Genomic DNA, 25,605 nt, shown 5'->3' with positions numbered 1-25,605 from the left:
AGTTGGGGTGAAGAGGGGGTGGTTACTATGTGAGGATCTGACAGTCTGGGGAAATGAAGTGGAAAAATAGCTAAGTCTCTACTGGTAAGCCTAGACCACAGGCCTCCTGCTGGATCAGAGGGCCAAATACTGTATCAGGATGTGATTGCTCCTTGGGATTTTGAGTGAAGTACAACATCAAAGGCAGTTTGAGGTTTATTGGGCAGAACTGGAAGCAGAGAGAGTAGGAAGAAATTTTCTTCCCTCCTTAACCCTTCTTTCCAACTCCTTCCCACCCATATCATTGGGAGATTCTGGTAAAATAATGTATCAGAGTTACATTGTGAGACATGGCTAATATTAGCAAGATGTTAAGTCTTGTAGACTCCCCGGTTGTATCAGTAGAAATTAGAGCCTCTTTCTATGCGCCTCTGTAAGAACCTTCCCCTGCATGGTAGAAAAGATAGCGAGGATTGTGACAGGGAAAGAGAAGAACAGAGAGAGCTGAGTATCCCCGATGCCCAAGTGAAGCACAAGGACTCTACGAACTAGTACTGGAGTGACTCCGTGGGAAAAGCGCAGAGGTATCTGGCACCATCCAGAGGACTCTGTGTTTGGGGCCCAGTTAACAGATTTTCACATACACAGGCCAAATCCTTATTTACGAACATTTGTAATACACCTAGTATGTACCTAGCGCTTTATACATATTAACAACACGAAGAGTGTTTTCATCCTTTAGAAGATGAAGAAACGGAGGCTTTGGCTTTACATAACTTGGCAATGCTAATATGATAACTTATTTATAACTAGTAATAAGTAGAGTAAGGTTCTCAACAGTGGCCATCTGAATCTACAATCGTCAGACTTTTTCCACCAACCAATCTGTCTCAGTTTACTCTAAATGACATAGGTTCAAAATACAGATGTAAAAAGAGGGCTTAAGTGAATACTGTAATGTTTCTACTTTTGATATTAATGCAAATATACAAGAACAAGCAGCTTATGAAATCATTCTCAAGTGTTTAATTAAAATCCATATAGCATTTAACATGTATAGATGTTTAAACTCTTTCAGTGACTTATATTTTAAAATCCTTCTGCACAACATTTTGAGGCTAACTTCATGCTAGAGATCTACAAATGTACAACTTAACACAAAAATACATTCGGAGTCCATTCCAATGCAAGTTTAAAACACTTTAATTGCAGACAATGTAAAGATATTTTAAAAACAAAAACTACAAAATGAGCACATAAAAGTCTTCCCTTTTGAATTTTTAATAAAATACTGCTCTGTATAAGATCTAATGAAAAATTCCAGTTACTTATAAAATAGCTATGTGAGAAAAGAAATGAATTAAGGTATGTATGTATGTATGAATTATACTGTTTAAATGAACAGAATGTTGAATATTTTGATGATACAGCACACTATTTATTACTCATATCTCAAAACAGAGGAAAACCCTCAAAGAAGCAACTGGGCGCAAGCAAAAGCAAACGTAAGAGACCTGAGGCAACAAAACAACAACAAAAACTAAACCCCAAAACAAAGGAAAAAGCCCCTTAGCAGTAAAGGGAAAGGAATAAGATAACTTAAAGCAAACTGTGGGCCAAATTCTCAGTCCTATTATTTCACGAGAAACAGTATGAGAATTTGGCTTCAAATTACTAAAACATCTGTATAAACTTAATTATTTGGCCTAGGCAATAGTATACCAATTGCTGAAATCAATAGCAATGGGTGTACTGCTGGAAAAAAAAATAATTTTTACAGGTTTAGCGATGTAAGACTATCTACTGGAAACCAGAGTCTCCACCACAAATTGCACTTGAGATGGCTGACTGCATTGATTGAGCAAGGCAGAATTGTTGGTTCACTGACATACACACAAACACAAAAGCAGCTATAGATTGCTGATATTCTCAATTACTAAAACTATTTTACACTATTTTTTTCCCCTCTCTCTAAAAAAAAAAAAAAAAGATCAGTGATACCCGAGCTGTTAAGTCAGTATGGTAACAGGGAGACTTGCGCACGCCTGCGGACTCGGCGCTGGTCCGGTCTGTTCCAACACTGTCTCTTACTGCTCCCTGGCGGAAGATGGAGAGGTCTAACGGAAATACAAACCAGGTCAGTTTGAAAAATATTCATTTCTGGAATTTTAAGCTTTATCCTGACTAGGAAAGGAAGCTTCTGTGAAAAAGACTGTTCCACTGACAAAGCTTACAAAATATACATAAAGAACACTGCCAGTCTGAATACTACCACTATCTCTAGAAAAATGATAAAGGAACTTAAGTGATTAATTTTTTTTTTTAAAGTAGAGAATGCTTGTCACGGTTATATCTCTCCAATAAATTAATTCTCCTCTATAATAAAAACACAATTTGGAAGCAAGATGATCCTAAGAAAGACAGCAAGCTTGAAAAGCGGGGAAATTGTACACTGTTGCTTTAAGAAAGATGCTCTGAACAATGAGACAAAGCACATTAGGCCTAACTTCAGTGGAGATCTGGACAGTTTTATCTACCTTAAAGTAAAAATTAGACAACCACTACAAAAATGTATGACTCATTAATACAGAACAGAGATTAAAAAGTGAGTGAATAAAAAAAATCCCTGCAACTTATCTGTCTCCTCAAGCTAGAAAGATAGAATATAGTCTGAAATGCCGTGATTGGATATCATTGGTTTCCTTCTTCCAACTCCTCCTTCACTGCTCCTCCCCTTAAATGAAGGTTCTCGATTAGTTTGGAAATATCAGTCTAAAACCAAAGCAAATACCTGATCGTAGGAAAGGAAAAACAACAAAAAAACCTGCATCAAGAGTTCATCTTTCCCACCAATAAAACAAAAACAAAAACAAAAACAAACCTTATCTTTTCAGTTTTAAAAGTACTCCTTATCCCTCTGAAAAGCAAGGGACATCTTAAATTGAAACCAAGGTACACACAGAGGCAAAATTAATGTTTCATGCAACTGACTCTCAGATGTTTAAGACTTTGCATGATATTTCAATCAATACATTTTGTCAAATTACAAAACGAGGTGATGGTCAGGTAGTGCAGGCAACTGTAACAAGGAAAAACGAGACTAGAAGAATCAATTTCAAAATTCGCTTAATGCACTCAAAAAAAAAAAAAGAAATTACTGAATAAGAATATTTAGATTTAACTCCTTCGGTTATGTGGAAGCATGAAGCAATCTGGGGACTTCGCTCTTCTGGGCCCTATAGATACCACAGCTTTCACAGAAAGTTCACAGCAGATTCAACAGTTGAATGGGCATATATCTCAACTTTGAGCTGGTCTGAGTTTGCCCCATCCAAGAGGGAAAAATTGTAAGTTTCCCATTCTATCAACAAATCCAGCCTCCTCAAGATTATCATGAGATAAAAACAGTCTCTGTTTCTAGTGTCCGGCACAGGGAGGCACAAGTCCTGTTGATCTCCTATTGATCTCATGCCCACATTTGGAAGAGGTCTACAAAGGGAAAGGAATAGAGATGAAGGCTTGACCACTAATCTAGTCATTATCGAGCTCTTTCCTATTTTAATTTCTCTTCAGTCTTGAACTTTAGAATACTATGTGTTTTTTAAAAAGGGAGAAAGGAACAAAAAGAAAACACTTTTGCTGTCTATCCATGTAGAATTATCAGTTCACTTTGCTCCAACGCTGGGGAAATATCCTTATGGGTTCAGTGGCAATACGCTTGTTAAATTTATCTTGGAGTTTTCAGAAGATGGCACATGCTCCTTCCCTTGTACTCTAAAAAAGATGTGGGTTGTGCACTGTTTTTAGAGGGGACACACAGCAGTGATAAGCGAGGCAATTCTCGAATGCTGGAGTTTGTACAAGTACATAAGGTGAAAAACATTACACATTTTAAAGTAGTAAGAGGTTAATAGACCATTACTCTCACAATTTAACTTTTTTGTATTGTATTCTCATCATAGAGATTTCCTTTTAAAACAAATACAGAGTTTGTGAGACACTAAGGACAAACACTGAGAATTATTTGAGCCTCATTATTCAAGATTCCACTACAGATAAACATTCCCAACAAGGACATGCTGGGAACCAATGAACATCTGAATCTGGAAAATTAACAGAAAATAAAATCACAGAAACGCACATGACTATAATATATGACAAATAATGAACATTTATCTCTTACACTAAAGGCACTACTAATATACAAATATCCCATTAACATTTAGAGAAGCTCTGAAATCAGCAGTTGGAGAAAGGAATCCATTTAGTTCAATACCAGCATTAAAAAAAAAAACAAATAGACTACTTTAAGACTCATGGCAGGGTTTTTAATGAGTTAAATGAAACTGGATATAATAATAAGCAGCTCCATACAAACATTATGGTTCCTACTTTTTAAAAAAGTATGATAACTTACTTCGTTAAAAATATAAGCATATCACAAAAACTGAAGGATAAATATATATGTGTGTGTTTGTGTGTGTGTGTATGTATGTATGTGTATATATAAAAACTCAGGTCCTGGTACCACTGAGAAATTTTCATAAACTCTAAAATAATTTCAACAGCCACAGCTTGAACAATACACACTCACACATGACATGCAAAGACAAAATGCCAGAGTCACTGAGCAGTTCAGCATAAAGCTAAAAATATGGAAACAGAATGAGACAGGCGTTTGTTATGTAAATAAAGTACATCACAAACCGATCGTGCCTGTATTATAGCACACCTCAGAACTTTTTAAAAAATTAGCATTTCATCAGTGTCAAGAAGCACTACACATGGACCAACAAAGAAGCTCTCATATATGTTTAAGCAGGTAAAAAGCTATACAAAAGAATAACACAATTTATTTCAACTAACAACATGATTAATATATTTTACTTTATTCTATTAGAAGATTAATTTGTAGTCGTTGTACCCTGTAGATTTTGAAACTTAATTTTATTAGAAATTTCTAATGCTGGTTCTTGAATAATCTAAAAAATTGTAATTACTTGCTCAAATCTAGATTGCTATTTATAGTTCTAAGCAGTTAAATGAAATACTCTGATCAGTATTCTAAAGTTGCTTTGGTACAAAATTTAGAATAAAGCAAAACGGGCAGCACCACCACAAGTGTGATCATTTCACAGCAGGTCTAAAGGACCCTCAGAGACAACAAAATGTAAGTTAAAATACTTAGATAAATAAGAGCCATTCTCCTGGCAAACCTGTCACATCATTAAAAAGAAATAAAATCCACACTCAGATTACACTTGAGGCCCAATTTTCATGCTCCATTTAATTTTCCCTCAATAGTGTAAAAATTTTTTTTATCATTATTGCACTACGATGTCTAATTCATAGTTCAGGTACTTCTATTGATGAGAGGCCAAGAGTAGAGTGGTACATTTTAATGCTTAGTCCACTGATACCATTTTAACACAAGGTTTAATTCAGTTTTTCTTCTTTACAGCTTTACTGAGGTATCATCAATGTAAAACAAACTGCACATGTTTAAGATGCACAATTTGATACAGCATGAAAAGTGCCTGACGACAAATTAAAAATCTTTCATTTGAAAAGAAAATTTTTAATCAAAACATATTATTTTAAAATAGCACATTCTAATTTTTTATGAGACACAGATATGGATTTCTAAAAAGGTGGGTGGAAAGGAAAGAAATTAATTTAATTCCAAGTACCAAATTTATTCAGAAGGTTTAGAAACGCCAAAATTGACGGCCAGTTTTCTTGATTTTCTTCTTGAAGAAGAGCTTGGTGTTGACTTGTGATGAGAAGACATACTATGGCCTTGGGAGGCAGCTTCAACTTGAAAAGAAGATGCAGGTTGAGTAATCTGAGAGGACTTTAAGGAAGCTGATGAACTCTCCTGTGGAATCACTTTGGTGACATTGGAAGACCCTGGCTGGCTAGTCTGAAGTGGGGTAGCTTGAGAACTCTGGGCCTCCTTACTTTCAAAGTTCTTTTTATTTGCAACCCTTTTTTTAGTAACCTTTAAGGAATAAAAGCATCATTAATTAACAATGTACACAGAAAAAACTAGTGTCATAAACCATGTTGCTAATATTTGTCAATCATGCCGACTTGTGACTTCCACTTATAATCTCCAAACCAGACTTCAGAAGTAAAAGGAAATTTAAAAATTCTCCATAACTTAAATATAAAAAAATTTATATTCCTGATTTTAAAATCACTTTATGCTAGAAAAGGATATTACTTGCTGTAATTATTATTACTTGTTGGAACACAAACTTAAGACAGCAGGGACCAGGTCAGACTGGTCACTGCTGGTCATAATATAGATTCTTTTTTAAAAAAATATTTTTATTTTTTATTTTATTTTTTTTGAAGTAATCTCTATATATTATGTGGGTCTTGAACTCATGACCCTGAGATCAAGAGTTGCATGCTCTACTGACTGAGCCAGCTAGGCACCCTGAGCACTGGTCATTAATACATATTCTTAGCACCCAGACCAGTACTGGGCTTCTGGTCGGCAGTCAATCAGTAATAATTTAAGTAAACAAATTTTTCTCAATAGTCCTTGAGCATTAAAAAATTAACTCTCTTAAAAATACAGTAATTCTCTTTTCAGGTCTCACCTGTAGAGGTATGAACTGATTGTGCACACCACCTGGCATTCCCCCAGCCATGGGCATGGTCCCAGAATATGAAGTATGATGAAATGGCTTCCCAGGAACTGGCACTGGTGGTCCCCATGGCATGGAGCCAAAGAGGTGAGATGATGAAGGCATTATATTAGCTGTTAAAAATCATGGACAATTTCTTTTTTAGTCAAATGGTATCATCAAGGCCCTGAAATGTAAGATCTCCTTCTGCTACCCTTGTTTTTTTTTTCATTTTGGCAAAGGGCGTACACTTAACTTACGATTAATTTTGCTTAAAACATTCTACCTCAGGAGCCCCCCTTAGGACCATGAACTATCTACATGAAGTCAGCTTGTCATTATGCTGTCCGGCTTACAAAGGCCAATAGTACCATATACTTATATGAGCTTTAGGAATATTTGTAATACTATTTAAAAAAATAATAAATAGATCATGAAACTGTTCTTAGGGGAGAAAAGCCAGGGCACAAAGAGAGAAATCTTAAGGATCTCACCTGCCCCCAATGCTAAGTTGCTTCCATAGTGATCCCAGCCTACAAAAAAACCAAAAAAAGCTCAAGTCTTGAAATCTGATCACTTTCATATGACATGTAGAATCTTTCTTTTCCCTCTTCTAATATTTGAAATTAAAGGATTTAAAAAAATTGAAAGTACACTGAACTGTAGTTTCCAAAACTGATTTGTGTATCGCAATCACCTGGGGAGCTTGTGAAATACAGATTCCTGGGCAAGGCCCCAGGCCCACTAAACCATACTTGGAGGGGCCCAGGAATCTATTTTTTGAAGTACAGTTGACATAAAATATGAGTGTCAGGTGTACAACAGTGATTTGACATTTAGATACATTACAAAGTGCTCACCATTGTAAGTGTGGTTACTACCTGTCACCATACAAAGTTATTATAAAATATTATTGAATATATTCCCTCTGCTGTACTTTTCATTCTTGTGACTTGTTTATTTTATAACTGGAAGTTTGTACCTCTTAGTCCCTTCACCTGTTTGCCCATCCCCCCGCTCCCTTCTCCTCTGCCAACCACCAGTTTAATCTGTATTTATGAGTCTGTTTCTGTTTTGTTTTTAGATTCCACATATAAATGAATCATACGGCATTTGTTTTTCTCTGTTTTACTTTGATGGACACTCAGGTTTCTTCCATAAGCATGTATACATCTTTCTGAATTAGTGTTTTTTTTTTCTTTGGGTAAATACCCAAACTTGGAATTGCTGGATCATATGGTACTGCTATTCTTAATTTTTTGTGGAACCCAAGGAATCTGTATTGCTTTTGTTTGTTTGTTTGTTTTTAGAGGGGAGGGAGGGACAGAGGGATAGGGAAAGAGAATATTAAGCAGGCTCCATACCCAATGTGGAGCCTGATGTGGGGATCTATCTCACAACCCTGAGCTCATGACCTGGGCCGAAATCAAGAGTCGGATGTTTAACTGACTGAGCCACCCACGGGCCCCAAACTTGTCATTGTTTAATGTAGTAGTTTCCAAATGTTGCAACGGTAGTGACTGCATAAGAATCCACCTGTGGAGCTTGTTAACAATACAGATTCCTGGGGCACCTGATGGCTTGGTCAGTTGAGCATCTGACTCTTGATTTCGGCTCAGGTCATGATCTCAGGGTTGTGAGATTGAGCCCCATGTTGGGCTCTGCCTTCAGCGTGGAGTCTGCTTGAGATTCCCTCTCCTTCTCTCTCTGCCTGTCCCCCTGCTGGTGCACATGCTCTCTCTCTCCCTCTCTTGAAAATAAATAAAATCTTAAAAAAAAAATGACAAGTGGGACATCAGCATATTGCCACTGGAAGAGGCTATGTACCATGTTCAAAATTTCCTTTCAGAGAGAGAAAAAAGCAGCTAGACCTATAAGATAGTATAGCTTAATAATTCAGCCACTTAAGACATTTTGGGATCAGGAGAAAAGAATCATAATGTATTTTAGTGTTTTGAATTACACATGTATAACACATCTAGGATGAAGACAACTTTAATATGAAAAATGCTAAAAATATTTAGAAAACCAGTACTACTTCCTATAAGCAACTTTGGTGCCAGTCATAATGTTAAGAAGATCTATTTAAAAGATGCTATATTAATCTTATGCAAGGATCAGCTCCACAATTTCCCCCCAAAATCACTGTTCTAAATATAAAATACACTTTCTTCCATTTTTTTTCCACTGGGACTTTTAATACCATAAAATAGAAATCTACAAAATAACTTTAAATGTTAATCTGATGATTCAGTTTTTTCTCCTGATTAACACTGAAATCTCTTGGCTTTTACTTATATCATGTATTTGAACTGGACCACTGGAGAGCTATAACCTTAAAAATTTTTGGTAGGCAGGAATACAATATTATAAACATTATATAGTAATGAACATAAATGCAATAATTAACATGAAAAAGGTAAAAATATCAAGCTAAAATATCAATGTGGGAAAACAATTATCCCTTTTAGATAATACATTCTCATAACCTACACATAACTAATTATACTGAAGATTTATATATAGTAACTTGTTCATTTTTGAAAGTGAAAAGGCTGTCAAATTAGATTTTGGAAGTCACAGTGAACTTAACTCCCTTGAGCTATATGAAAACATCAGATTTATTTAGTCATAAAAATTTTATGACTAAAGCATTGTTTATACAGGCAAAGAGATGCCAGTGCAGTACAGTAACAAAAGCATGGACTTTGGGATAACACCTGGGTTTGAATGCCAGTTTTGCTACTCAGGAACTTATGTCCTTAGACAAATTACATTTTCTTAAAAAGTCAAAGTAGTAAATACACATTGTAGTAAAAAGATTTTCAACATAATACAGCAGACTATCCCAGGTTTAACTGTTTTAGCTGTTTCTTTCCACCACTGTTCAATAATTTGCTTATACCTCTACTGATTTTTCAATGCAAAGCATTTTTAGGTCTACTGACTTCCTATTTAGATCAAAATTCGGGTAGATCAAAATCAAAATTATTATTATTTTTTAAAGATTTTATTTATTTATCTGACAGAGAGAGAGAGACAGCCAGCGAGAGAGGGAACACAAGCAGGGGGAGTGGGAGAGGAAGAAGCAGGCTCCCAGCAGAGGAGCCTGATGTGGGGCTCGATCCCAGAATGCTGGGATCACGCCCTGAGCCGAAGGCAGACGCTTAACGACTGTGCCACCCAAGCGCCCCTCAAAATTATTTTATAACCACCCTTACACTAGCTCTGTCCTTCCAATATAAATATATCACAATATTTGTTTAAATACTAAGTGGGGTTTACAGTATGTGGTTGTGTAAATATTGTCATTGCAGAGCCAAGTGGATACTCTGATTATGTTCTTCTTTTCTTGTAAAACTTTTTTTTACTCTTTTAAAAGTAATTATCTTTTTAAAACTTCTTAGTTTTCTATGTACTTATCCCTGATGTTTTTCCAAATGCTGCCCATTTATCAGATAACTATTTTACCTTCTAAGACCTCCCTCTGCTCTTCCAATTGGGACTAGTTACTTTCTAGACCTGCTGAGCAGCGGGCATGCTGGGACTTCCATTCACTGAGTAAGTATACTAGATCTCTTGTGGTATAGTCGTATGGTTTTTCTTTTATTTTTTTCTTTCCTTCTTTGCGTCTTCCTTTTTTCTTTCTCCTTTTCTTTCTCTCTCTCTTACAACTACTTTGTTTATAATCCCTCTAGCTTCTTAAGAAAGGGTGGATAAGAAGTAGACTTGCATGTCTAAAAATGTCTTTATTCTACCTTGCAGTAGCTTCATAGTTTGGCTATACAAAGAAATCTAAGATAAAATTAATTCTGCCTCAGATTTTTAATGTAGTCAATGCTCAAATGCTTCCCAGTTCTCTTCAGACATCCTCTTTATCACTGGTATTCTCAATTTCAAGGCAATCTCTCTTTCCATTCATTGTGCTAAGGATTTGGTGGCCCTTTCAATTTAGAGTTGCATATCCTTTAGTCCAGGAAACATTTTTTATCTTATTTCTTTGATACTTTCTTCCTTTCCATTTGTCTCTGGTTTATTGTTCTGGAACTCCAATTAGATGGGTACTGGATCTGTGTACTCTTCCTCTAAATCTCCCTTCTTTCTGATTTTCCACTGTTTATCTTGTTCTTCCTGAGATTTCTTTGGCTTTGCTAAGACTTTATCTATTGGAATTTAAATTTCAACTTAACAATTTAGTTATTATTCTCCAATTATTCTTCCCCCCACCTACATTCTTGTTCTTATGTTTTGGTTGCAGTACTGTTTTATTTCTCTAAGAATATTAACTATGGAGCTATCTTTGAAGTCTTATTTCCTATTTTCTTTATTTCTATGTCCCTTTCGTTTCTATTTTGGGCTTTCTCTTTTAATTGTAGAGATTTTCCCAAAATGTTCACGATCTTTCAGAGTCTAGTATCTATTCATATTAAAGAGCAGGGTACTAAAACTGTGATTAGAAGCAGCGTTTGTATTAAGGGGCTAGATGACTTGAGGGCTTCTCTCTAGAATAGTCCTGGAGAGATCCACTTCTTACTTGGCAGTGAGCCAGACTTTTGGTTGGAATATCTTCCAAAAGTCACCAGGTCTTTTCTTTAGAGTTCAATGAATTTCTGAAAAGAACCATCTTCCCACTTCCTATGTGAGCTATGGCTGGCTACAAACTGGGAATAGGATGGGGAAAAGGAACTTTACCTTAATAGCAGTTTTCAGCCTTATATCTCCACTCTGCGCCTGGTGTCCCCATATCTAGGGAGCCCTCTGGAGAACATACCTCCATCCAGTGCTTTGCATGAAGAGGCAACTGCCTGGCTGTGTGGGGGAGGGAGCTGAGGAGGAGTCCCATTCCACCACATATTGACTTTGAAACAATCTTCCTCTTTTCAGCCCATGCCTCACTGGAAGCTCTGATAGCTTCTGACACTGCCAAGTTCTGAATCTCTTGGGATTTGTGAGGGATGAGCTGCTCATCAACTCATCTGCATATCTTCTACAGATACTTTAGTTTGTAACTTACCCCTGCTCTGCTAAATTAGTTACTACTCCTTCAATTGCTTTTCTCATCATGAACTCTTTCCAAATTTCTAATCTGCTGGTATTTCTTCTTTTGCCTCTGTCCTTGTAGGTTTACACTTTTAAAATCACTTATTGTTCAGTTTCATGTAGTTTGGACAAAGAGGAGAGATAACTTGTTTAATCAGCATTATTACATTTTCTAATGCTTGTAGTAAGATAAATATGTAGAGCTCCTAGAATAATACCTGGCACACAGTAGGCTAAGGAACTTTTTAAACTAGAAATGAACAAATGATTGGTTTTAAAATGATAATGATTAGGATATAAAGAAGCTAACTGCTATTAGGAAAAAGAGGTAATAAAAGACATGTTTAATGAGCTAAAGATTTAGAATCATAAAACTACACAATGGTAGTCTCAAAGAAATCCTGGACACAGTCTAGCATAAATAAGAAAATGGAGTTCCAAAGAAGTTACGTGATTTTCTCAAAGTCGGTTAATAAAAGAGCCTGGACAAAATCCATCCTGATTCCACAGTGAGATTCATTCCCTCAGAACATTAGGAAGACCCCAAATGGCTACAGGAAGCAGGAGCTACCACTTGATAACTCAGGATCTACATTTGAAGGAGGAAGACAGTTATGAGAGAATATTAAGAGATACACAGGAAGCTTCAAAACTCCTTCATTCCTCATCTCCTTCATCATCAAGGGCAGTTTCTTTCATAGCCACAGCTTCAAAGACTTACCTGTTTTTTATTCCTTCTACCTCTGTTTTCTCTCCCCTTTCCCCACCTGTATTTTGATGTCTGATTTAAACCCAAATTCATCTGTTGGCAGCTACTGGGAAATAAGGGGCTGCCCAGAACAAAGAACAGTCCTACTTTAGCCACACTAGAGGTTGTAGAAGGGGAATGATATTTCTAGATGAATCTGTAGGCTCTGGTTTCAGACTTACTTCTCCCAATTCCTTCTTACATTCCCTAGACATTTAAATAAATTTTTTTGTTTCCTCAAAATAATGCTTCTTAAAATAACTTTCTAAAAACAACACTTCAGTAACAAATATTTATTATTTTTTAAAGGTTTTATTTATTTATTTGAGATAGAGTAAGTGAGAGAGCATGAGGCGGGGGGCAGAGGGAGAGGGAGAAGCAGACTCCCCGCTGAGCAAGGAGCCTGATGAGGACTTGAACCCAGAACTCCGGGATCATGACCTGAGCCAAAGGCAGACACTTAACCGACTGAGCCACCCAAGCGCCCCAATAACAAATATTTAGAAGAGCCAAATACCTTACCAGTAGGTTGAGGAAAAACTGGAGGAATGGTTCCGGGTGGTACAGCAGGAGGGTAATTTGGAAATATTGGTGGAGGCAAAGGGAAATTCACTCCTAAGGAGCCCTATGGAAGTATTTAAAAGTTAGAAAACTATGCAACAAAAACATCAACAAAGATTAATTGAAAGTTTAGTAGAAAAGTCACGATCATTTCTTACCAATTGTTGTAAAGCAAAAAGTGCAGCTTTTTCCTTAGCTTCATTTTCAGAATGGCACTGTGGCCCATGTACCAGTAAGCCATTAGATAATTTTACCTGGCAAACTGTCATTGTCTAAAAAACAGAATATGAATGTCTATGAAGTTATCTGTCTAGGACATTGACCTCCTCCCCACAAGCTAAACAAGCAGAATAATTTCATGTGATGTTCTTTTAAAAAAAATTCAAAAATTCAAAAGGGCAATCAATTTAGTTTTGGGCTGCTCTGCAAAAACTTTAGAATTGTTTCCTTATCTTGCAATGTTTATTAAAAAAAAAAATGCTCTTTAAGCTAGAAAGGTCAAGAATCCTAATGCGAATGAAAGCCAACAAAATTTTTTCTTTATACCAAGGGTTGGGAAACTAGCTCCTCTTGCTTGTTTTTGTAAATAAGGTTTTTTTGTTTTTGTTTTTTTGCAATACAGCCATGTCCATTCTTTCATGTATTGCCTATGTCTGTTTTCACACTATAACAGCCCAGCTGAATAGAGACCACAAAGCCTAAAATATTTACTATCTGGCCCTTAAAAAAATTTGCTGACTCCTGCTTTACAACGTCCTCCGAATAGCAGATATTTCATTACTATGAATTAACTGCCAAAATCTAAAAGACTTAGTGGTAATGACCAATTTTATGCTCATTTAAGTTATAACTATTATACATTTTTTTCTTTTACAGAAAAATTTTTTAAAAAAAATTCTACTTTTTAAAAAAGTCATTTTTATGTAATAATATTAGTTTAAGATTGCTTTCTGTTTTAGGTGAGTATGTTATCAAGAACTTGGCTATAAAGAGGATAAAGCAACCTTTCCTGGAGTCAGTGGTTCTCAAGGTGCAGTCTGGGGAACCTGGGGGTCCCTGAAACTCTTTCAGGAGGTCCTTGAGGTCGAAACTATTTTCATAATAATATTAAGGTGCTATTTGCCTTTTCCACTCTTGGTTTCTCACAAGTATAACAAGGACAGAAAATTCACTGATATAGCTTTAGATTGTAACTAACTTCTAAGAAAATACCACATTTAAATGTGTATCAAAAAATATCCATTATCTGAAAAGGTTATTAAAATTCTCTCCCTTTCTCTATCAATTTGTCTGGGGCCAGATTTTCTTCAGGTATTTCAACCAAAACATATCACAAGAAATTGATATTAAGAAGCAGATACAAGGGGCGCCTGGGTGGCACAGTCGTTAAGCGTCTGCCTTCAGCTCAGAGCGTGATCCCAGCATTCTGGGATCGAGCCCCACATCAGGCTTCTCTGCTAGGAGCCTGCTTCTTCCTCTCCTACTCCCCCTGCTTGTGTTCCCTCTCTCGCTGGCTGTCTCTCTCTGTTAAATAAGTAAAATCTTAAAAAAAAAAAAAAAAAGAAGCAGATACGAGAATCTAGCTTCTTCCGTTAAGCTAGGGATGGAAAAGATTTGCAAAAATGTAAAGCAGTGCCCACTAAATTTTTGAAAAGTTATTTTTAATTAATGTTTTTAATATTTTTCAGTTTCAATTTCTAATAGAGTTAATAAGGACATAACACAAGTGAACAAAAATTTTGGGGGGTCCTCAAAAAAAAAAGGTGGGAGTTTATGAGGCCAAAAGTTTGAAAACTGCTGCTGTAGACGAAGATCCCTAGCTTTATCAATCTGTCCAGGCTATGTGCTGCCCAGGTTCCTCTCTGTCAGCATCTCTGTGGGCTCTGGCATAAATGTGAGTGAGCCATAGTGGAAGTATAAATCTATGCTGCACATAAAGTAAAAAAAAAAAAAAAAAAAGAAAAAAAATCCCAGCTACATTATATTATTTTTGCCAAAGATTTTCAGTCAATTTATTTAAGTTCAGTGTTAAAGAAGTTATATAAATGGAACAGTAGTATACTATACCTGTGGTGTTCGAAGAAAGGAGAAATCTGGTTGTGGCATTCCAACAAGCGAACAAATTCGAGAAAGTTCAGTTACTGGTGTCGACACAGGAGGCATATGGCTGGAAGCAGGCCAACACACATGGTCCATAGACTGAACATTATGGTATTCGTTAGTACTGTGAGGCTTATTCATATAAGATGCTACCAAAAACCAGAAAAGGATATATATATATATTAAATTATATCTTGAACTATGCAATTATTATAGGCTTTTATAGATAGCAAACAGATAATTGTTAAAAGGTAAAAAAAGGAATCTCTCATGAAGCAAATATAGGAACTATTTAGTATTGCCTAAAATTACCAAGAATTCAATAGAGAATTTTAGATGATTCTAACTGATTAATGATACATGACTGAGATAAAGATTTTAAAATATGGTAAGTAGCTGACTACCAGAAACTGACATCTTAAGAGATCAATGACTCTACAGTTATGAATGAGCAAAGCACAATTTTGAACAAGCAGTTTTCTTGAGCTGATTTACAATTCATTCTTAAGTTTTGAGGCTTTGGATTCAGTCTTACTTTTCAAAATTCCATCTTACATTCTGAGACACATGGATAAACGGTTTTGTAGCTCCCCAATGATGCTGCTTAAAAGTTTTTCTAAGAGTAACCCTTTTAAAAAGTGCTTTTATAGAAGATGATTAAAGCATTCTAAAAGTTCACTTTCTTAATGATCAATAAACTGGCTAATAGAACAAGAACATATCCCAATGAAGAATGAAACTAAATCTCTTTTTTTTTTTTTTTTTAAAGATTTTATTTTATTTATGTGACAGAGACAGCCAGCGAGAGAGGGAACACAGCAGGGGAGTGGGAGAGGAAGAAGCAGGCTCCCAGCGAAGGAGCCTGATGTGGGGCTCGATCCCATAACGCTGGGATCACGCCCTGAGCCGAAGGCAGACGCTTAACGACTGTGCCACCCAGGCGCCCCTGAAACTAAACCTCTTATTATTATAGACTAAAAAAAGGTTAAGTGGCTTGCCCGAAGTCACAGAACTTGTTAGCTCTGTAATTTAGGCTGGATTGTGAGCTGTTGACTCTAAGAGATATGATATTCTTCACTATCCTGACATAAAGTTACTTGTTTTTGACAGTGAACAATCTTTTTCCAGTTTTGTTTTAAAATTTGTTTTGTTCTATTTGAAGAGCATGTCTGTCACCATGATAGTTTCCTCATAGTTATTGGAATTTTAAATTCATTATTTATTCTAATATTCACTAAAATAGAAAATAAACGAAGCTAGGCTCTGATTTTGTTCCAGGTTTTGATCCTTAATAAATTCAGATCTGTTTATTTCAAAAATATTTTTTTACTTCTAGAAACTTCTGTCCCCACTTACTTTTATATTAGTCATTCTTCCTAGGAGGCTATTGCAGATAATTTACACAGGCAAATAGTAAAGTAAAAGGGGCACAGACAGTAGGAGCAATGATGGGTGTGTATTAAATCTGCCTATGTGCCAGATGGTATGCTATAGGCTTCACAGTTTTAAGATGAGTACCTACTTTCCAATGTCTACCTTAATTAATTTTTTTTTTTTAAGAGAGGGAGAGAGAAAGGGGGGGTGGGGCAGAGGGTAAGGGAGAGAGAGAATCCCAAGCAGGGTCCATGCCCAGCAGGGAGCCTGATGCAGGGCTTGATCCCACAACCTTGAGATCATGACATGAGCCAAAATCAAGAGTTGGACGCTTAACCGACTGAGCCACTCAGGTGCCCCTCCATTAATTATTTTTAACTGATTTATAGCTTTTTCTATTTTTATGTTGGTCGTCAAGCTATTTTAATAATACTAATATCAACTATTGGTACCTATAATATGCCAGACACAGTGCTAACTGCTTTAATCATATCATATAATTATCACAAGTCATTTGTAATGTTATTCTCATTTTGTAAATACAAAAAAAAATCTTAAAATCTTAGTAAAGTTAAATAATGTACTTAAGTTACATAATTGTTTTTAAATTACTGAGGGAAAAAAAGCTAGAATGTGAAAACTTGTACTGCAGAATGAGTATCTGCAAGAGCTCAATTTAAGTATCACAAGACAGTAGGGACTACAGATCTATTGGTTACATAGTTATATTATTATTAAATGACACAAGCATAAAAATTATACTCTTATTTGTTACTCTTAATTATACTTTTAAAAATATAAGTAGTTTTATCTTCAAAAAGCACATGACAAAAAAACCCTAAATGAACCGAAGTTTTGAAATGATATTGGTTATTAGTAATAGTACTTAGTTTACGTACTTAATTTCTTATTTTGTTTAGGCTGGGAGGAAGGTCCATATTCATCTCTTCTATTAGAGGAAACGGTGCCTTCATTACCAAACTGCTTCATTTCATTTTTATGGTCCACAGTATCAGAGCCATCAATTTTTAGTATTTCTTTAAGCATCCGAGTTCCCTTCTGTTTTGAAAATGATTGGTACAGAGATGGGGGTAGGTGGAGAAAAGTTAACATTAGACTAACAGAGCTTATTAACCCTTCTTTTAATGAGTTTCATTTTTAAAAATTAAGATGGAAACTACATTCAGATAGGGAGTTAAGCAAAATCAACAGTCTAAGAGTTGAAAAAAAAAAATACCCACATATCCTGCCACAGAAACAATACTCAATCCTTCTGCTTAACCTGACCAAATTGCCTGGTAGCAATGTTTGAAAAGCAAGGGAGCTATACGGTTTAAAGCAGAAACCAAACAGATAGCTAAATTGCCTAGGGCAGCCTGGTTTTCCTCACAAAATGGTAATAATGATGGAACACATCAGTACACAGGAGATAAAACTGATTTAACAGCTGCACGGGGTATGTATAGGCCACAACAGTGAAATTACTACAGTACAAAAGCTCCTACAAATACGAACCAGAGCAAATGACTGGGGCGACAAAAGTTCTTCACTTGGAGGCTCTTCATGATGAGATGACTGTACATCATTTTCTTTGGAGATATTCAAGGATGCTAAAAAGTTCTCAATTCCAGGGTTAGGCTAAAAGAATAAATATTTTGTGCATGAAGATGAAAATATAATGACATGGAAAAAGCTAAGAATTTTAGGTACAAAAATGATCATTTAACTTTCACTCAATCATCTTCCCAGGTGCTAAAGTTCGGGAAGAGAAATTTGAATAAATGCTCTTTTACCTTATCAATAGCATTTGGGTAACCAGTCACAACCTTTTGGTTTTCTGAGACTTCTGCACTTTCATTTCTCTTCAATAGCTTAATATTACATTTGGCAGGCCCTCCAAACGTCTATAAAAGAGTAAGAATGAGCTTTTTGTGCAAATAAAATAGCTGTTACTTAATAGTGTTCTAAATAAATTGTTGCCAATATTTTATATGCCATTTTCTTTTATATCATATGGGGGGGGACCTGTAACTTGGATGAGGAAAAAACTTACATCTTTATCTTCATTAACTTCTAAATGAATTTAGAAGTTTTCCTTCAATTATGAATGTAGGCAATAGGGGTGATTCTAATTGTATTTCAATATAATTAAGTTTCTTTCAAATCTTATGTCTTTTATTTTAGCAATAAAAACATTATTCTGAGAAAGAATCCATAAAAAAGTTTATAAATCCCTTCTCTAGAATAAAGGAAATTATAGCTAAGAGTTTCAGAAGGAGGGGGCCTTAGAAGTCAACCATTCACTGGTATCTGAACATTAATGGGTTCCATTTACTGAGAACCTGTTATATGCTAAATATTCTGCTAAGATGTCTTTTATAAATTTGATACATTACTAGCTTATAAGAGATCCAATTTTTAAAAACTTTGTATTAAAATAATATGCATATAGAAAGTACATATACCATAAATGTACAAGAATGTTTTTAGAGTAAAAATTTCTTATTCTTTGATTGTAAAATGTGTATATTCTCCTTATCAATCAGCAGAGACTATGATAAAGTAAAACATAAATGATCTCAGCTTCCTCTTACCAAGCTACTCCACAGAATTAATCACTAACTTCGCTATGTTTTTTTTTTTTTTAAAGATTTTATTTATTTATTTGACAGAGATAGAGACCAGCGAGAGAGGGAACACAAGCAGGGGGAGTGGGAGAAGAAGCAGGCTCATAGCGGAAGAGCCTGATGTGGGGCTCGATCCCACAACGCCGGGATCACGCCCCGAGCCGAAGGCAGACACTTAACCGCTGTGCCACCCGGGTGCCCCTAACTTCGCTATGTTGATTCTAAAGGATTCACTGAATACATACACATATTTCCACATATTTAGACATACATTCATGTATGTAGGTATGTTTGTATGTATGTGGATATGTATGTATATATAGACTACATATATGGAGTGAGACAAGCGTCTATTTTTACTCCATTTTAAAGATGAAGATAGTTGAGGCTGTGAGAGGTACAGTGAATTGCTCACTATTAAATATATATGTAGGTATATATGTGTGTGTGTATCTATATCTATCTATCTATATCTATCTATATCTATATCTGTATCTATATATATCTAGTCCCAAATTGTGACTCTAGTTGTGTAACCTCCCATCCAAGTGACAGGTAGTTGCTATACTTCGACAACCTTCTTGTCACACACCTTATCGATTTGGGCTGCAAAATTCTGATGCCACAGAGCTACCAATTGTAACGAAAAATTGGCTACTAGAAATCTGATTTAAGAAAGCTTACCTGCTTATTTGACATTTTTTGTAACCGATTCTCAGTTTTAGGACTCTTACACTCTTCTTTAACTAGAAACAAGAAAACAGGAATTTTGGTAAGTGAAAAATATTGCTACAAACCAGTTAAATTTACCAAATATTTGCCACAGCAAGGCACTGTGTTGCTGTGTTGAAAATTCACAGAATTCTAAGAAGACAAAGGCCCTCATCTTGAAAAACTTGTAGAGGAGCAGGAGAAGAGATACTCACAGATAACAACAATAAGGGAAAAGGAAAGGTGACATGTAATTGAGTCTCCAAGTATGTAAGTTTGCAAAGGGCAGAGTAGGAGGCTAAGCATTCCAGGCAAAGGAAATAACAGGAGAAAAGAAATGGAAGCAAAAAACAAGGAATGTATTTATGGAACTCTTAAACAGAATAGTTCTGATGAAGGTCAAGGAGTATAATGGAGCTACTCTGGTAGGCAATGTGCAACCAATCACAGAAAGGTTTTGAGCAAGTAGTGATCTGATCAGAATTGTGGTTTAGGGAGATTAATATATGACAGTGGCTTATTGAATAGATGGGAGAGTAAGAGAAAAACTAGGAAGCTATTTTAGTATTCCTGTTAAGGGGAAATTGGGAAAATGGTAGGAAAAATGAAAAGGATAAATTAGAAGAGGAAGGAAGAGGGGTGCCTGGGTGGCTCACTCGGTTAAACGTCCTGGGATCGAGCCCTGCATTGGGCTCCCTGCTCAGTGGGGAGCCTGCTTCTCCCTCACCTTCTCCCCCTGCTTGTGCTCGCTCTGTCAAATAAGTAAATAAAATCTTAAAAAAAAAAAAGAAGAGGAGGAAGGAAGAAAGGAGAAAAAGGAGGGAGAAGGAGCAAAGGAGGAAAGAGAGGATGAGAAAAGAAGCAGGGAGAAAGGATGGGAAGGAGGGAAGTGATGGGATGAAGAGAGAAGGGAAGAAATGAACAAAGGTAGGAAGACAGGCAACAGAAGAGGGGAAATAAAGAGGGGAGGGGAGGAGAGGAGAGGGAGGTGAGGAAGAAAAGGAAGGAAGTAATCTCACAAAACGGAGGAAACGAAAAAGCAAGTTAACATGTATTGACATTAAGCCTTTGTCGAGACATACACACAACAAAACTAACTGGAATTCCAAATAATGTAGTTTACATACATTCAGGTAAATGATAATTTGAAGAAAAATCACAACACATTTCAAGTAAATATAAAAATTTTAAGCTATATTTATCAGATTTACAGGGACATGACATTAATCTATAGTTAACTTAAAATGTAAAAGAAACAATTATCAAACTGAGCCAAAGTTATGAAACCACAAGTTTTTTTGGAAAATAGCTTTTTTAGAAAAATATTTAAAAAGACCATTCTTGGGACGCCTGGCTGGCTCAGTCAGTTGAGCATCTGACTCTTGTTTTCGGCTCAGGTCATGATCTTGTGGTTGTGGGATCATGGGATCAAGCCCTGCATCGGACAGACAGGCTCCGTGCTCAGTGGAGAGTCTGCTTCTCTCCCTCTGTCCCTTCCCCCACTCATGTTCTCTCTCTCTCTAATAAATTAATTAAAAAAAAGACCATTCTTATACCATATGTGATATACATAAAATACATGCATGTATAAAATATAATAAATCAGACTCAGGACTCTGCACGTGATATTTCCTCTGCTGGAAAGCTCTTCAGCGGATGTTCTGCATAGCCTATCCCATTCCACTCCCATTCCGCTTCATGTCCTCAGAGAGGCAGTCCTTGACCACTCTATAAAATACCATCCCAACCTATACTTTTAATCTGCCTTATTTTTCATCATAGCACTTAACCATTGCTACATATTATGGAATTTATTGAATTGTTTTGTGGGTTTGTTTTTTTTTTTTTGCCTGTTACCAGTTTCCACCTTAGAATGTAAATTCCATTACGCTGGAAAACCTGTCTGGTTCATGCTTATATCCCTAGCACCTAAAACACTACCTTGTACATATAGCTCAATAAATAGCTGAATAAATAAATGAATAACAAATTAGTCATATTTTGAACATAAAGAGCAATCTGCATCAATTTGGAAATATTTTCATCAAGGAAAGAGAAAAACTAACTGTAAGATGAAGATTCTCATCTCTCTATCTGCATTCCCTACTGTGCCTGAAACAGTAAACACTACTGAAGGACTGAGATATGTAAAAATATATAAATTATGTAAGAGAATATTAACAAAATATACATATTTTTAATAAAAAATTGTAATATAGGTTAGAGTAATTTAATAGGCAAGGTTTACACACAAAAAAGTAACTGAATTACACTGAATAAAATTTATCTCAAAAAGTAGTGAGGGGACATCAGCAAAAATGTCAGAGTAAGGACCTTTAAAAATTCTGTCCTCCACAAAAGCAACAAGAAAATGGGCATAAATTACCCAAATCCAAATTTTTAGAGTTATGGAAATTAATCAAAGGCACGTAGCAATCTGCAGGGTATTTATTCAAGAAAAAAGACCAACTCTCCCAACAGTGAGCTTTATGGCTTAACTTGCCCTAGTCTTAATCGCTACTCTAGAACTCTGAAGTAGCTTTGAAAAACAGCAGCCAGCATTTTTTTTTGGTGAAAACCAATAACCTGGCTGCCACCAGAGAGATCAGAATGAGGCTGAGTTCTTCCAAAATGTTATTCCCCACATTCTGTAAGGTCAGTATTACCATGATATCACACTCAAAGATATCACAAGAAAAGAAAATGACAAATCTTCTCTATAAATATAAATGCTAAAATAAAATCCTCAACAAAATACTAGCAAATCAAATCCTGTAGCATATAAAAAAGATTAAACACCAAGACCTGGTGGGATTTATTCCAAGAATGCAAGGTTGGTTCAACATATAAAAAACAGTCAACAGAATCTACCATATTAATTAAGCACAGAAACAGCCAAGAGAGGCAAAATCAACAATCTAAGAATAGAAAGGAACTTCCTCATCTTATTAATAAAGGGCATTTGCCAAAACCCACAGCTAACATTACACTTAATGCTGACAGATTGAAAGCTTACCCCTAAGATCAAGACAAGATAAGGGTGTTCACTCTTACTACTTCTATTCAACATTGTATTGGTGGTTTTAGCTACAGCAATTAGGCAAAAAACAAAAACAAAAACAAGAAATTATATAAAAAGAAGTAACACTATCTCTATTTGCCAAAGCCACAAAAAATTAGGGCTAATAAACAAGTTCAGCAAGGTAGCAGGATACAAGATCAATATACAAAAGTCAGCTTTATCTCTATAAACAGCACTGAACAATCCACCCCCAATCATCAATTAAGAAACAGTTCCACTGACAATAGGGGTATCTGGGAAGCTCAGTCAGTTAAGAGTCTGACCCTTGGTTTTGGCTCAGGTCATGATCTCAGGGTCATGGGATTAAGCCCCTCATTGGGCTCCATGCTCAGTGCAGAGTCTGCTAGAGATTCTCTCCTTCTTCCTCCCTTCTGCTCCCCTCCCCCCACTCTTTCTCTAAAAAAATAAAATCTTGGGGGAAAAAAAAAGGAAACAGTTCCACTGACAATAAGTAGCATTAAAAATAACAAGATATTAGGAATAATTTTTTTAAAAGATGTAAGACCTGTACATTGAAAACTACAAGACATCATTGAAGGAAATTAAAGAAGAGTTAAATAAATGGAAAGACATTTTACATTCATGGACAGGAAGACAATACTGTTAAGAAGACAATACTCTCTAAAATGATTTATAAATTCGATGCAATCTCTATAAAAATTCTAGCTGCCATTTTTGCAGAAATAGGTAAGGTGATCCTACACCTACAATTCATACAGAAATGCAAGAGATCAGAACAGATAAAACAACGTGGAAAAAGAAAAATAAAGCTGGAGGACTCAAAGTTCCCAATTTACAGAACTTATAACAAAGTTATGATAATTAAGAGAGTGTGTTCTTTGCATAAAGATGGCATATAGATCCGTGGAATAGAATTGAGGGGTCAGAAATAATGCCATACATCTATAGTCAAATAATTTATAACAAGGGTGCCAAGAAAATTCAATGGTGTGCCTGGGAAAAGAATACTCTTTCAGCAAATGGTGCTGAGACAACTGGATATCCACAAACAAAAGAATGAATATGGACCCTTACCTCATACCATATATAAAACACTCAGAAATGGAAAAAAGACCTAAATATAAGAGCTAAAACTACAAATCTCTTAGAAGAAAAGACAGATATAAATCTTGGTGACCTTAGATTACCAATGGTTTCTTAGATATGACACCTAAAGCACAAGTAATCAAAGAAAAAGTAGAAAAGATAAATTAGAATTGATCAAAATTAAAGATTTTTGTTCCCAGGACACTATAAAGTTAAAAAGACAACCCACAGAATAACAGCACATATTTGGAAATCAAATATCTGAATATGCACGTAGTATACAGAAGATGTAAAGGACTCACACAGCTCAAGGACATAAAGAAAAATAACTCAATTTTAAAATGAGCAAAGGACTTGAAGAGCCATTTCTCCAAAGAAGATACACAAACTGCAGACTGGCATATGAAAAGATGCCCAATGTTATTAGTCATTAAAGAATCACAAATGAAAACCTCAAAGAGACTTCACTTTACACCTACTAGGGTTGCTATAATAAAAAAGATGGGCAATAACAAGAATTATGGAAGATGTGGAGAAATTGGACTCTCGTATATTGCTGGTGAGAAACACCAGTTAGAAAACAGTTTGGTAGTTCCATAAAAAGTTAAACAGAGTTAACACATGACTAATTCTACTCAATTGGATGTATACCCAAGAGAACTGCAAACATATGTTTAATCAAAAACTTCTACATGGATATTCACAGCAGCATTATTCATTATAGCCCCAAACAACCCAAATGTCCATCAATGGATGAATGGATAAACAAAATGTAGTATTCATAGAATGGACTATTATTCAGCCATAAAAAGGAGTGAAAAAAAAAAAAAAGGAATGAAGTACTAATACATACTACAACATGGACGAACCTTGTGTTCATTATGCTACATGAAAGAAGCCAGTCACAAAAAGCCACAAATTTTATGATTATATGAAATGTTCAGACAGGTCAGTCCATAGAGGCAGAAAGTAAATTAATGGTTGCCAGGGGCTGTAGGAATGACTGCTAATAGCTATGGTGTTTCTTTTTGGGGTGAAGAAAATATTCTAAAAATACATAGTGGCATAGGTTGTATGACTTTGTGAAAACACCAAAAAAAATCCCTGATTAAATACTTCAAAAAATGAATTTTATGGTATACAAAATTATAACTCAATAAAACTGTTAGAATTAAAAAAGGAAGCAGTTAGCATCATAAGTATATTTTTTACTTTAAACTTACATTTTCTGTGAGGCTCATGTTTTCTTTGCTGACATTTAACACTGTTGTCAGTAAAGCCAGATTTATGATGTTGAGTTACTTGACTTATTTCTTGAGGTAGAACTGCAACCTGAAAGTTAAAATTATAAATGATTTAAAAACAAACTCTTATAACTACTTTTCCTCAAAGTGATAAAGTATTTGGTTGTACAACTAAATAATAGGAGAGCTGACATTTGAGCTCTAACTCTAAAACCCACGTTCACAGCACCGTATCAGAAAATGTATGCCATGGGGCGCCTGGGTGGCACAGTGGTTAAGCGTCTGCCTTCGGCTCAGGGCGTGATCCTGGAGTTATGGGATCGAGCCCCACCTCAGGCTCCTCTGCTAGGAGCCTGCTTCTTCCTCTCCCACTCCCCCGCTTGTGTTCCCTCTCTCGCTGGCTGTCTCTATCTCTGTCAAATAAATAAATAAAATCTTTAAAAAAAAAAAAAAA

The 25,605-nt window shown here is 35.7% G+C and overlaps 1 protein-coding gene across 4 annotated transcripts in view; it reads right to left on the bottom strand.

Moving 5' to 3' along the window:
- Positions 1-985: 985 nt before the first annotated feature.
- Positions 986-25,605, bottom strand: part of XRN1 (5'-3' exoribonuclease 1) — a 106,810-nt gene continuing 82,190 nt past the window's right edge. Inside the window, exons 33-43 of one of the 4 annotated variants that reach the window (XM_026497175.4) lie at positions 25,131-25,239; positions 19,752-19,813; positions 18,234-18,344; positions 17,956-18,078; positions 17,340-17,499; positions 15,034-15,215; positions 13,125-13,238; positions 12,928-13,030; positions 7,112-7,150; positions 6,591-6,751; positions 986-5,980 (exon numbers count right to left, since the gene is read on the bottom strand). In XM_026497175.4, the coding sequence (XP_026352960.1) occupies positions 5,675-5,980; positions 6,591-6,751; positions 7,112-7,150; positions 12,928-13,030; positions 13,125-13,238; positions 15,034-15,215; positions 17,340-17,499; positions 17,956-18,078; positions 18,234-18,344; positions 19,752-19,813; positions 25,131-25,239 (1,470 nt within the window). In that variant the 3' untranslated portion in view covers positions 986-5,674. The remainder of the gene's footprint in view (positions 5,981-6,590; positions 6,752-7,111; positions 7,151-12,927; positions 13,031-13,124; positions 13,239-15,033; positions 15,216-17,339; positions 17,500-17,955; positions 18,079-18,233; positions 18,345-19,751; positions 19,814-25,130; positions 25,240-25,605) is intronic. The other 3 variants (XM_026497176.4, XM_026497177.4, XM_026497178.4) reach the window with 3 other exon arrangements.

Source organism: Ursus arctos, unplaced genomic scaffold (genome assembly GCF_023065955.2).
Source record: "Ursus arctos isolate Adak ecotype North America unplaced genomic scaffold, UrsArc2.0 scaffold_20, whole genome shotgun sequence".
Lineage (NCBI taxonomy): Eukaryota > Metazoa > Chordata > Mammalia > Carnivora > Ursidae > Ursus > Ursus arctos.
The sequence above is the reverse complement of the archived record's forward strand: the minus strand, read 5'-3'. Positions and strand labels throughout refer to the sequence as shown.